General features: G+C 36.6%; 1 protein-coding gene across 2 annotated transcripts; it reads left to right on the forward strand.

Moving 5' to 3' along the window:
- The first annotated feature begins 6,216 nt into the window (after positions 1–6,216).
- On the forward strand, positions 6,217–11,552 carry LOC149649708 (uncharacterized). Of its 2 annotated transcripts, XR_016371594.1 has the most exons (7): positions 6,217–6,555; positions 6,659–6,783; positions 6,908–6,989; positions 8,829–10,753; positions 10,952–11,104; positions 11,189–11,284; positions 11,349–11,552. XR_016371594.1 is itself a non-coding variant. In XM_089849213.1 (4 exons), exon 4 carries the CDS (start codon positions 9,045–9,047, stop codon positions 10,302–10,304), a length of 1,260 nt encoding a protein of 419 aa, XP_089705339.1. In that variant the 5' UTR covers positions 6,217–6,555; positions 6,659–6,783; positions 6,908–6,989; positions 8,829–9,044; the 3' UTR covers positions 10,305–10,914. The 2 variants fall into 2 exon arrangements, 1 of the variants encoding a protein (XP_089705339.1); XM_089849213.1 differs by lacking the exons at positions 10,952–11,104; positions 11,189–11,284; positions 11,349–11,552 and having other exon boundaries at positions 8,829–10,914.
- Positions 11,553–12,410: the final 858 nt, after the last annotated feature.

Consider the following 12,410-nt stretch of genomic DNA (forward strand, 5'->3'; position numbering starts at 1 on the left):
ATGAGGCTATATTTTATCCACGTCCCCACACTGCTAACGTTAATATTTCCCGAAACCTCCGCAGGAAGCAGGAAATCTCCGATGAAGATACGAACAAACCTTAAATCAAAAATTAAAAAAAAATATATATTTAGTTTTTGTTGGCTGATGAACAATTAAATTCCTTATAATTTAAAGTTTAGACTTTATTTAAATTACAAACAAGTAAAATACTCACATTATTGAAGAGACGATTTTCAGTTCTTAACTATTTATCACAGTAGTATGAAAATAAATAGATTTTTCTATTCACTTTTGGCAGTATTTAAATTGGCTCGGAGAGTCAAAGTAAAGAGAATGAAGTGTGCAACAGAAAATTCTGGTATTTATAGGTTGTTCATTCAAAGGGTTCCAATCCTCGACCAATGAGAGGCTACTATTTGCGGTTAAAGGAACTTTCATACATATAAGACCAATAAGAGGGTAGCTTTTTTGGGTAAAGCGTAGAAAACCTAGGTTTATCCTTATTTTTATGAGAGAATGGACACTTAACAAAATCCCTTTCACTTCTTGGAAAATCTCGATTAAAATCTCACTTGAAAAATCTCAAAATCTAAAAACCTCACTTTAAGGTCTAGAAAATCTAAAAACCTCACTTTAAGGTCTAGAAAATCTGACTTCTGTACCTTAAAAGCCTTCCAAAATCGTTTTCAAATTCTCAAAATCGTGTAAAAATCCAATAATCTCAAGATCTTGTACACTAAAACGCTAAATATCCGACCCCTCAGATTCCCGTGTCAATAAAACCAGGCTCGCTCGTCCTTTGCCTTCCATAGTGAAAGGATTTGGTTTGCCATTCTGACCACTATTTTCTTGCGACCTTTCATGTCATTGATTGCTTGACTAGATATTGAGATATTCACAGTTCTTTAAACTTGATTAATTTTCGCAACCCCTAATAGTGAAAGGTTAGCGAGTGCCCGGCCAACTATGATAGTTTTTGTAATGAGGAGAATAGCTGAATCAAACTAGTTAGAAATAAAGAGTTAAATATATTTTTCCGTTACACCTTGGAAGGCATTCACACAACTGTGTATTCTATAATTGGAGCTGTTAAATTTTTACTAAATAAGGGTGCCAAATTTGTACAAACGGAAAGGTTTAACCAAGATCCTTGAACACCATTTTGGTAAACATCGGCGAGTAGTTGGTTGTGACGAAAACCCTGAACTCATGACCTATGTTTATAATGAAAGGAAGTTCAAAATTTTGAAGCCCTTAATTAAAGCACCAAAGAATGGCAACACTTCAAAATTTAAAATCCTCTACAAAAATAACCCAAAAGACACCTATAAAAAATAAAAAAAAAATTATTTTAGGATATTTCACTAGGAACTTTAACAATCTTTGGTTAAATCAGGAACATTGGGCCTAGTTTCATTAAAAATCTGGTACAAATTTAGTATGAAAGCGCAATAATTTTTTTTAAATATCACAAGTATTGAGTTATCACTAAACGCCATATAATCCACTATCTGAGCAATTATTTTTCATTCCTTGTCGAGTTCCCTTGCGCTCAGCAATATCCTTGCATTTAAGCTCATGGTATTTCCTTTGACTGAATGATCTGAGAGCTACTCCCCTACAGTTTGCAAAAGTATTACAGATAATGTGGAACGCTTTCTCCATCTCCGTCTTATCATCATCTTCCCCCATAACATCTTCCATTTTTCCTGTACGTCTTCCCTTTCAAGCCTTTTTTGCACCAAAGTTTTGGTCTTAACATTTTCAGTTAATACAGCTTGTTTGAATTCAACCCCTTTGACGTAAGTGGTATTAGGCCTTCTCTACTTAATTTCTCTGACCAAGCAGCGGAGGCTTCTATTTTGTAATTGATTTTTGGATCTCCACTTCCAATTTTCAAAATACAATTTTCAAAAATCTTAGGGATGTCATATTTAATTGCAAATATTGGTATAATAAACGCCCCAATATGGTGTACAACCTTTTTTGTCTTCTTTGTTTCTTCTAACGGCGTTAGAAATTTTGTGGATTCTTGAAGTTTGGGACCGGCTACGTCTGGCTTCAGATTCACCCACTTGACAAGAACTTCGTCAAAAAACCGTCTTAACAAGGCTCCCTAGATAAAAATAACGGCTGATCCAGGCTGCTCTGGTAAGGGGCGGCAGGAGCTTGTATAGAAAAGGGCCATCTCATCCCTAGATGGCGTTACAAATAATCAATTTAAAGGCGTGAACATTTAAAGCAATGGCAAGTAGCCAAATGCAGATAAACATTTTGACGTACCACGTGTTTTTATAAAATTTGTTAGGGTTTGGTTTCGAAAAGTGCTTAAAAAACGCTATAATTAGTAGAAATTAGTAATAGAGAAAGCTATTATCTGTTATCAAATTACTAATAGCATTGACAACAGCACACCTTCTCACATCAACTATAGTTATGTTAAAAAAAATTTGTTTCCTATAAATAATTTCTAGTATATATAAAATGGGAATGTATCTCATAAAACTTAAGAAATATTCCCAGTTGTTTTTGCTCAATTCATTCATAATAATTGAAATTAACCCGAAAATCCAGGCCTCCTGCATACTACTCACCATTTGAATATCCGTTTAGGCGCGAAAATATTTCTGAAAACGAGCGCCTCTACTGGCGAAAATTGGCAAACTAAAATTCCACTTTTGGATTGAAAAAAATAAGCGCACACCAGCCGTTATTTTATCTAGGGAGCCTTGGTCTCAACCAGCCATTAGCAATTAGTTCTTTGCCAAAGTTACTTAAGGTATTGAGCCTTAGAACTGATTTGAACCAACTCATAACTTCACTTTAGTGTTTGAGGATGACCGCAATACTCTTGAGTGAATTTTGAATGAGGCTTGATCTTTTATGTTTTTCTCACGTAATGTGGAAAAAATATTTAGCAAATTAGAGGTAATTTCAATTTTTTTGGGTTTTCGACAATATTATTGACTGGCATCACAGATGGGTCAGTTTCTTCATAAATGTTTATGTTAGCCATTAATTTTGCAGCTGTTTCGGATAAAATCAACCCATTCTCCATAAAAAACTTTGCGTCAAATTCTGAAATCGTAATTGTTTATTTTAAATTTAATGAGACACGAACAGTATAACAATTCATATTATTTTCATAACTAACCAGTAAATTTAAAATTTTGGGCAAAATATAGCTTAGGTTTTTCTGATTTTTGTTCGTTATCTCGCTTGGAATTTGCGTCTGAGACAAATCCAAAGGAAACTCTCCTTTGTACTCATAATTACCCTTAACAAAGTAAATAAGAATTAAAATCAAGCCTGAAGAAATTATAATTTCAAAACAATTCTTAACAAAATTTCGAAAAAAGAAATAATAATCAATCTTTAACAATTAATCAAAAATTAAATTTTACATACCGGACAGTTTGGTATTCCAAAATTGAAAAGTGGTACAGCATTTGATTCCGTGGGTCCTTTACCGCTTAAAAATGCCTTGAGCACACATAATGTGTTCTATTTTTCTTTTCCGTCGTTAAATCAGTTCTACCACACGATATTATCCATCTTTTACATAGCTCAAATTTGGTTTTATTTTTTTGGGGAATTGTATGTATTTTATATCTCGGCTACAGTTTTTTGTATTTTTGTAACAGTATTTCTTATAAGAAACCATTATTAGGCCTATAAATTGTTAAAAAAGCGTAAATTAACTGTAGACAAAGCTACAGTAGCCAGTGAGGTACGCTGGCTGAATTCTGAGCCTCTAACGGTATTTTCGGGTTTATCCTTTTTGAATTTCCTTCTCAAAGGATCATGTGACGTTTTACTCCTCGACTGAGCGCTGAGGTAGGTGCGCGTGAGAGCCATGGTGCCCGGCCGTTATAAAGTACCTTCCCTCCTCAATCATTGACTCTCCTTTCGATTCGTGCTCACTGAATGCATGAAACACTCCTAAGTCCGTTGCAAACGCATTTGCAGATGATACTGCAATCATAGCTAATCATAAGAATATTAAGCCGCTGATACACGATACCGAAGAAGGTATACGTAGAATCAAGACAAGACTAACCGGAAAAGGTTTGATCTTGAACCTTGATAAAACCAAATTCATGATTATATCACCAGATCGGAAATCCCAGAAAAAGTAGTCAGACATCCAAATCTTTTGCGATAGCACAATTAAGAGAGTCGATAAATACAAATACTTGGGCCTCTGGCTTGACGAGAATCTAACTTGGACAGAACAAACCGACTATGTCATCAGGAAGATAAACTCGAGAATATAGACGCTCAAGCCCCTGAAAAACTACTTGGATATAAACACATTGAGAAATTTATATGTTGAATGCCTAAAACCAATTCTACAATAAGAAATATCTTGTATCAAAATAACGCGAAATCAAATCAGATGAAACTAGCAGCTGCACATAACAAATGTGAACAAGAAGCACAATAAACTACTATATCGAAGCCGTTTCCTCAAGGTTCTGGAATAAAAGCGTCAAACACAGTAGAATGGTTAGGTAGGAATATATTGACAACTAACCTAATTTTGATTAAAATAAAACTTTGGTTCAATCTAAAGTTAAGGTTTGGAATGCTTTTGAATTATGAAGCAACTATTGAATGTTGAACAATGTTGGCTAGTTCAAAGGTATTTTGCAAATTTTCCTTCTGGTGCGTGCTCACAAGTTAAGTTGACATATTACCCTTTCATATTAATTGAGTCACCACCCGTCCACCAATGGTGAATTGAGTCACCATCCGCCTGCTAGTGGTGAATAGGTTACCATCCGCCTACTAAAGGTTAATTAAGTTACCACCCAAACATCAATGGTGAAATTATTTACCACTCGCCTCCCAAGTCATTTAAACTTTCCCATAAAATAATGAGAGGCACTCGGAGTGAGCCAATATGCTCACGAACGTATTACTGGAACCTCGAATGAATCACGTTTGACAAGCATAAAATTATTTTTATAACAGATTAATACAAATTAAGACTGAAGGAACCGATATTATAAGAAAAGACTTGGTTTGCCCAAGTCTAAAAAACAAAACGATAAGAGTTTTTCCAGTTGACTGAAGCGCGGATATTTTTTTCTGTATAATTTTAAAGACAATCCGTATTTTACTACTCTTTAGAATGTAATTCAATCTCATGATTTTACTGGTAATGGATTTATTTCCTATAAATTTAATGAAATAAAAAATTACTTATCTCAGATTTTTCAACAACAATTCCATTTTCGTAAAACCTTTTATCATGAAATTTATTTTTTAAGGGATATCGTGTTAATTTAATCAAATTGACACATTGTTTTCTAATTTCTGAAGATTTTCCTCTCAAAAGCTTTTAAACACAAGAAGTTTTCATACTGTTTTTAACTAAACACGAACTGGAAAAACTCTTACCGTTTTGTTTTTTAGACTTGGGTAAACCAAATCTTTTTATAATAGGAAGTGCACTCATACTTATGCAATGCCTACGAGATAGATCTATCTCGTAGGCATTGACTTATGGAACGTATCTTTACAGGAATGGAGGATTCCTACCATTAACCCAAGGAGACCAAGCGACTTAGAGTGTGTAAAATCGTCTGCTATTTTACGCTCTAATTTGCCTAGTCTCCTTGTGCAAATGGTATGAATCCTCCTTGCCTGTAAACTATGTATTAACTTATTTCTGCAGCGTTTAAGATTGTATATTAATCGTCTGTGCCTTTCTACGTAATGTCAAGTACCTTTGAACTAAATTATAACAGCTAGGAAAAATGCTGCGTCACGCCATCTTGTTTATTACACAAACGCGTCATAATTTTTTCTGTATATCAATTAATGCATTTAATTCGATCCTTCCTTGTTTAAAAAAACCTATTTAATATATAGTTTTTGAGTGACTTGGTTTGTAACAAATTGCTATTGAAAAAACTGATTTAACGTTTCAGAAATAAAGTGTAAAAAAACTGGATTTTTTAGAGATATTCGCTGCTCTTTTTTACATTGGCATTTTCCATGGATTATTTGAATTGATTTTAGAATGAAAGTTTCTTCGAAAGTACCTTACATTGAGGCTAGATCTCCTGTAATATTTCTCCATGGTGGCAGATTGTTAGTCGGCGAAGAAGAAACGGAATTTGTTTGAAGTTCTTATCGTAATTCTTATCCCACTACAAAGATCCCTGAGTTGGGGGGGCCCGGGGGGGTTATAAATAAATACGATTCAGTGCTCGAGTTTAGGAGTTTCTGCTTTACTACATGAACAGTCGAGTCGTAATTCGTATGCAAAAATCCAAGTTAATCAACAGGTTTTTCGGGAATGTTTATGAACATTTAGTAGAAATATCGTCGACATTTTTATTTTGGAGCCGTATTTGAAGGTGTTTCGAGCCAAATTTATTTCTCTCCACCCAGATCAGAGGATATTCGAAGATCTATTGAAGAATTAGAGAAAGTATTGGATTAATTTGAAGATTTTTCGCCTAAAAACGCAACGAAAATTAAGAAGCAGAATGGAATAAAACCTAGAACTAAAGAAAAATGCTATAATCTTAGTATCAAGTAAGTTTCTGAGCTAATTTGACTTGAAATTAAGCCTAATGACCATATAATAAACCTAAAATGAGTGAATCTAACCAAAAGCAATATCACTTTATTTTTGTAGCGCGAAATTAGACCCTGTCAGGCAGACTTTAGACATCCTATATGCCGTTCTGGCCCAATTTGTAGACAGAATTAATGAACCAAAGATAGATATGATTCTTCCAATGATGAAGACAGTTTTGACGAGTAAGTTCAGTATAGACTTTTTTTTATAAATATGATTTCAGTTTTAATGGTTTTAAACTCTAAAATGCAAGAAGGAAAATGAAGCAATCCTAAGAGATTTTCTTTCTGTTTTTGTCTTTGCTAGGTCAACAGAGATAGGAGGCAACGAATCGGAAAGAGAGTCACAAGGATCAAATGATAACATAGCTAGTCCAACATCCAAACAGGTTAGACTAATTCATTCATTATCCTAAATTTATTTAAAGGGTTTGCCTGGAATGTTTTTTGGGAAAATTAAAAAAGGTGGGAAACTTTTATTTGTTTGTTTAAATAAATGTTTAGCAATTAAAGTTCAACCCCTCTAGATTTAAAGGTTAATAAATGTTTCTTATATTTAATACTACAATAGATTGAAAATCGCAAGCATACATATGTAGGTAATGTGTTTTGCCGCAGTTTAAATTCAGTCAAACCATAGCTCACTCACTCACTCGATCGATCGCGCGCACGCGAGCGAGCGAGCGAGCTCAGATGCTGTTAACAGGCGGGACATTCTAAAGAAGACGAAAAATAAACCTGGGGGTGGTGTGGGCTTGTTTTTACTGAGAGGTGTGTCGCAATCAGTATCTCTTAAAGTGGGTTTTTTAGAATAAAAATATTTATTTCCAATGTCAAACTTCTATTTAGAATATTTCTGGTATGGGTGGCTTCGAAACGGAGAGCGCGTGATACAGTGGGCTATGTTCAAACCCGCTGAGCGGCTAATCTAAATCAAGCTGCGAAATAAGGCGACAAATGTCCACTTTAAAAATTAGATGCTTTTGGGGTTTAGTATACTGGCCCTGTGACCACTTAATTAATTAAAAACGTTCAGAGGTTTAACCATTTCAAGTGGCCAGTTTTTAATTAAAAGTGCTTTGGCTCTACTAGTCATATGGCCAGCTTAAAAATAAAATCCTGTTTCTCAGCCTGTAATCTACACTTTGTTTTCACGCTAGAAGGATTCGTACTATTTACACAAGGAGGTTTGACTTTTGACTCCATCCTTGTGTAATTGGCTGCGTTCAGTAACCAACATCAAAAACATCGATGACTGAAAGATGACATCGATGTCTTACTGAACGGTTTTTCGCATCTTTGGGCGTGACGTCATGATGCTCATCGGATGCCCATCAGAAAAATCAGCTGTGAGAGGAGGTTTTTTCGATGAGCATCGGATTCATGACGTAAATTTCGTCATTTTGCGCCGCGACCAAAAATGGGGGGAACTACATCCCAATCTCCACAAATTTAAAATAACGAAGAATTTACAAATATTATCCTTATGGATAATAATACTGAAAAGCAATATATTTTTTTGGTAAAAAAATGGATTCTAACAGAATTTTGATTTAATTGATAACTTTAAGTATAATATCTTTGTAAATAGTTCGGATTTATTATTTAAGCCTCTGCCGTAACGTTATCATAATATCGTCGCCATTAAGAAAAGCATCGATTACACAAAATTGTGCCGTTCAACAACTGCAACGTCATCATGACGTCAAAAGAACACCGATTTCATTTTCCCAAACATCGATGTTTTTCCTGATGAGTGTTACTGAACGCAGCCATTGTTACGAATCCTCCTAGTCTGAAAACTGTGTCTATTTAAGCAATGTTTAATTATTCGATTGAATGATCAAAAGGTTAATAATTATTTGTCAAATTTACATGCCGCGTTGAACGGTAGTGTTGACTGTTTGTTTATATATTGTACAAACAAAATTTGCTTTTAAATTTTCTCAAAGCCAGCGATTGACACCATGCTAATGTCCATTAAAGCAATTTTTAAAGGGGGCGCCAATTTAGCTAAAGTGTAGCGTCACGTTTCCTCTGAATGTTTTCCCATTGTTTCTCTAAACTCTATTTTGACGAGGGAAAAGTTACGCGGGCCGATACTAGATGGTGCCATTTCTTGGTCACCTGATTTTTTGGGTCAACTTGATGCGTTCCCTAGCTTCCACTTACTTGTTACGGTCGTGTACGTATACTTAACTTCTTTGGCTATTCTTGGCTCTACATAGGCGTTCCTATCTGGAGATGGGAGATATCAAGGCACCCGCAGAGTGCGTCGTCTGCGGCGACCAGGCCGTCGCCAAAGCCTTTGGCGTGACAAGCTGCGAGGGGTGCAAGGCGTTTTTTCAACGCAGCCTGCATAAGCATCAAGAGTACGGGTGCTCGAAATCCAAAAACTGCCGATCAATAAGGATACTAGAAATACATGCAAATACTGCAGATATATGAAGTGCGTGGAAATGGGAATAAAACGGATGCCTAGACGCAGCCCAAGTCCGAGAGCCACAAAGGCGATAACTGGCTCAAGGCCGAATGTCCTGCCACGCCTAGAGTTCCACTCTGCTTCGGAACCTGTCGCTCTGCAACTTGCTGCTGTGACGGGTTTCGAGAAAGCGTTGACGTCATCCCCAGCACCTGCTTCTAAAAATGTGCCAATTGATGTCTGGTTAATGACACGAATCCCTAGTAGATCGTCGAATGCAAGGAGTGCGACCGCCATGGAATTGAACCTGATTGGAGATGCGACTAGTGGTTCTAACAAAAAGAAGTCATCGGGGGTAGAGATTAGCGCCAGTGAAACTCTCAAAGGAAATAATGGTCAAAGTAATGACGGAACGCGCGCACCTGATCGAGGCCAGAATGATGACAGAACGCGCTCACCTGATCGAGGCCAGAATGATGACGGAACGCGCTCACCTGATCGAGGCCAGAATGATGACGGAACGCGCTCACCTGATCGAGGCCAGAATGATGACGGAACGCGCTCACCTGATCGAGGCCAGAATGATGACGGAACGCGCTCACCTAAATTTGAAAACCTGGACATTTCGAACATTAAAGCCAGCAATAACTTGGACGGATTTCAAATCTTGCCAGTCGGATTCCCCACAAATTCTATTACCTTAGCACAGATTCTCAAACTTATCAACATCGGTAACGGTATGCTTTGCGACAAAATGAGTTCGCGAGTTACTCACGTCATTACCAGCGACTTAATAAAAAACCTTAAGGGTTTCTCCAGTGAAATCTTGGATGAAGCTGAGATTATCAACGCTGTGAGAGGTGACATATCCAATACAGACGAAAGTTGTGATTCGTTAACAACAACGAGGGAAACTACTCGACTCTTCAAAGGAATTTCGTTTCAAGTTTGCGGCTTCGCCCAAGTTACGCGGGAAAAAATCGAACAGTACGTTAAAGAATACGGCGGTGCAATTAACGAGAAATCCGACTACACCGTCGTTCCTCTTTTATTGCACGAACACGGAAGCCGAAATTTGATAACTAGTGCAACCGACGCGACATTTTGTTGGTTACAAATGTGCGTGGAATTGGAGGAAATCCTACTTTTAAATGCGAACGATCTATATACACCCATGATCGTAGGAAACGGAGCCGAAACGAGCTTACCGTTGAGGAACACCGTCATCACTTTGGGTCCACTTGACGCGTTCCCCGCTGAAATGGAGGCTTTGGTTCATTGATACGTTATCTGGGTGGAACTCCTCAGGCATCGTTGTCCAGGAAAAGTCAACACGAAAAGCGTATTCTAAGGACCACTCATTTTATCATGAAAGTACCCGAAGGGAGGAAACTGAAAGCGGCGTTGTCCTGGAAGATTAAGGTCGTCAAAGTAGAGAGGTTGTACGCCATTGATCAAAGCGGGAGATTCGTTGAGGAAACGGCGTACGCTTTCAAGGACAAGGATAGTGACGATGTGCCGCGCAATCCTGTTGAAGCCAAAAAGACTCCCGAAAAGCAACAGCATCTCCTAAACGCCCGAAGACACGCAATGTAGAACCGGAACCATACTTGACAATTCTCGACGGAAAAGAAGTGTGGAAATTCCGTAATGGTGACCATCTAAACATTAAGTTGCCTTATGACGTCGACAGTTTCGACACTACATTTAATGACCAGGAACACCGGGAAGGTATGTTTGGAAATTTTATTTTGGGTATCTTTGGCAGAGCGCGATCAATTTTAGGCATATTCGTATCAGCAAGAACGTATTCATGCTGATAAGAACATAGGGCAATAGCTTTATCCTCTGGTACCATCCTCGCATATTTACTTTTTCTATATTGTTTATAACTTATAAGATATCAATTTAATGGAATTTTTATTTTAGGTTATAGATTTTCGTCACAAAAAAATCCAATACTATGACTCTATGGGAGAAAAAAATAATTGAGTGTTTGGACGCGTTAAAAAATTATTGGCTGACGAAAGCAGGGATAAACGCAAAACTGAATTTGATATGAGTGATTGGAAACTAGAAGCGGTTAAAATATTACATTATTTTTTAATTTTATATATTGTTATTTAATTTTGCAATTAATGTTAATCAACTCCCTGTTATTTCTAGAATATTCCACAACAGATGAATGACGGCGATTGCGGAATGTTTACTTGCAAATTTGCGGAATATATTACCCGAAATGCTAAATTAACTTTTACACAAGTAAATATTAAAGTTTTATTTACTACATTTAAATATTAAGTTCTTAACATATTTTATTTTGCAGAGAAACATGCCATACTTCCGAAGACGTATGGTTTATGAAATTATAAAAAAAAAAGTTGTTATGAACAACTTTTTTTGTAAAAAGTCTATACATTTTATTATTTTTGGATAATTTAATATTTTAATTTTCTCATGTTTTCATCATTTTAATTGATTATTGGTGTAATACCGCTTAGCAAAATTTTATTTCAAATAAACAATTTCAAAGTAATTTTTACTAAGCCTTGGTCATTAACTCAATTCTGTCAATGCTGGCACTATGACTTTTAAAATTTGGCGGGAAAGTTGGGCTGTATGTTGGTCGATTCACAGCCCACTTGATCACGTTGGCTGCACGCGCTCTAGAAGCCCCTCCAAAATTTTTTCTTACATGTTAACTCGCGCATGCGGCGCGTCACATAGGTTCGGTCTAAACTTTCAAACCCGTCTGGTTTTAACATAGGCGTCTATGGGAGGGGACCAGTGGCAGTTTTATCAACGTTTTGGCCCAAATAGTGCATCCATTGGTTCAAATTTGAAAAAATCTAAATTCGGTCTTCAGTTTTAACTCTTTCAATTTCTCTACTATGTGATGATTTTTATTTTTTTATAAAAACAAAACTATTAAAGCTGAAGACTTTAAATTTTACAGGATAATATCAAACCTTTCAATACACGTCTCATTAAAACTTCAAGAGATTTGAACCAGTGGATGCACTATTTGGGCCAAAAAGGTTGATAAAACTGGTCCCCTTTCATAAACGCCCAGCGGCCCATGTTAAAATCAGACGGGTTTGAATTTTAGACCGAAAATATGTTATTTTCTTACTTCGGGTCGATTGAGGGGGCTTCTAGAGCGTCTGCAGCCAGCCAGCGTGATCAAGCGGGCTATGGTAGATTGTAGCAGGGAGACCTTGTCCATGGGAAACGCGTTTCGAAAATCGATATGGCTGTCGTACCAGCGTCGATTTTGCAGAATGAGAGAGGGGGTCGAATTTTGGGAACTCGCGACGGAAAAAATAGATATAACCTGATTTCAGACCTAACTAAGCCTATCTTTTAAAATAGATTTCAAGCTATAATT

This window comes from Phalangium opilio, unplaced genomic scaffold (assembly GCF_054372755.1).
Source record: "Phalangium opilio isolate 3A_F unplaced genomic scaffold, DU_Popi_V2 ptg000087l_1, whole genome shotgun sequence".
Taxonomy (NCBI): Eukaryota; Metazoa; Arthropoda; class Arachnida; order Opiliones; family Phalangiidae; genus Phalangium; species Phalangium opilio.

What these genes read in the sequence shown, in the direction of transcription:
- LOC149649708 (XM_089849213.1), top strand. Translation starts at nt 9,045, where the DNA reads ATGAAGTGCGTGGAAATGGGAATAAAACGGATGCCTAGACGCAGCCCA.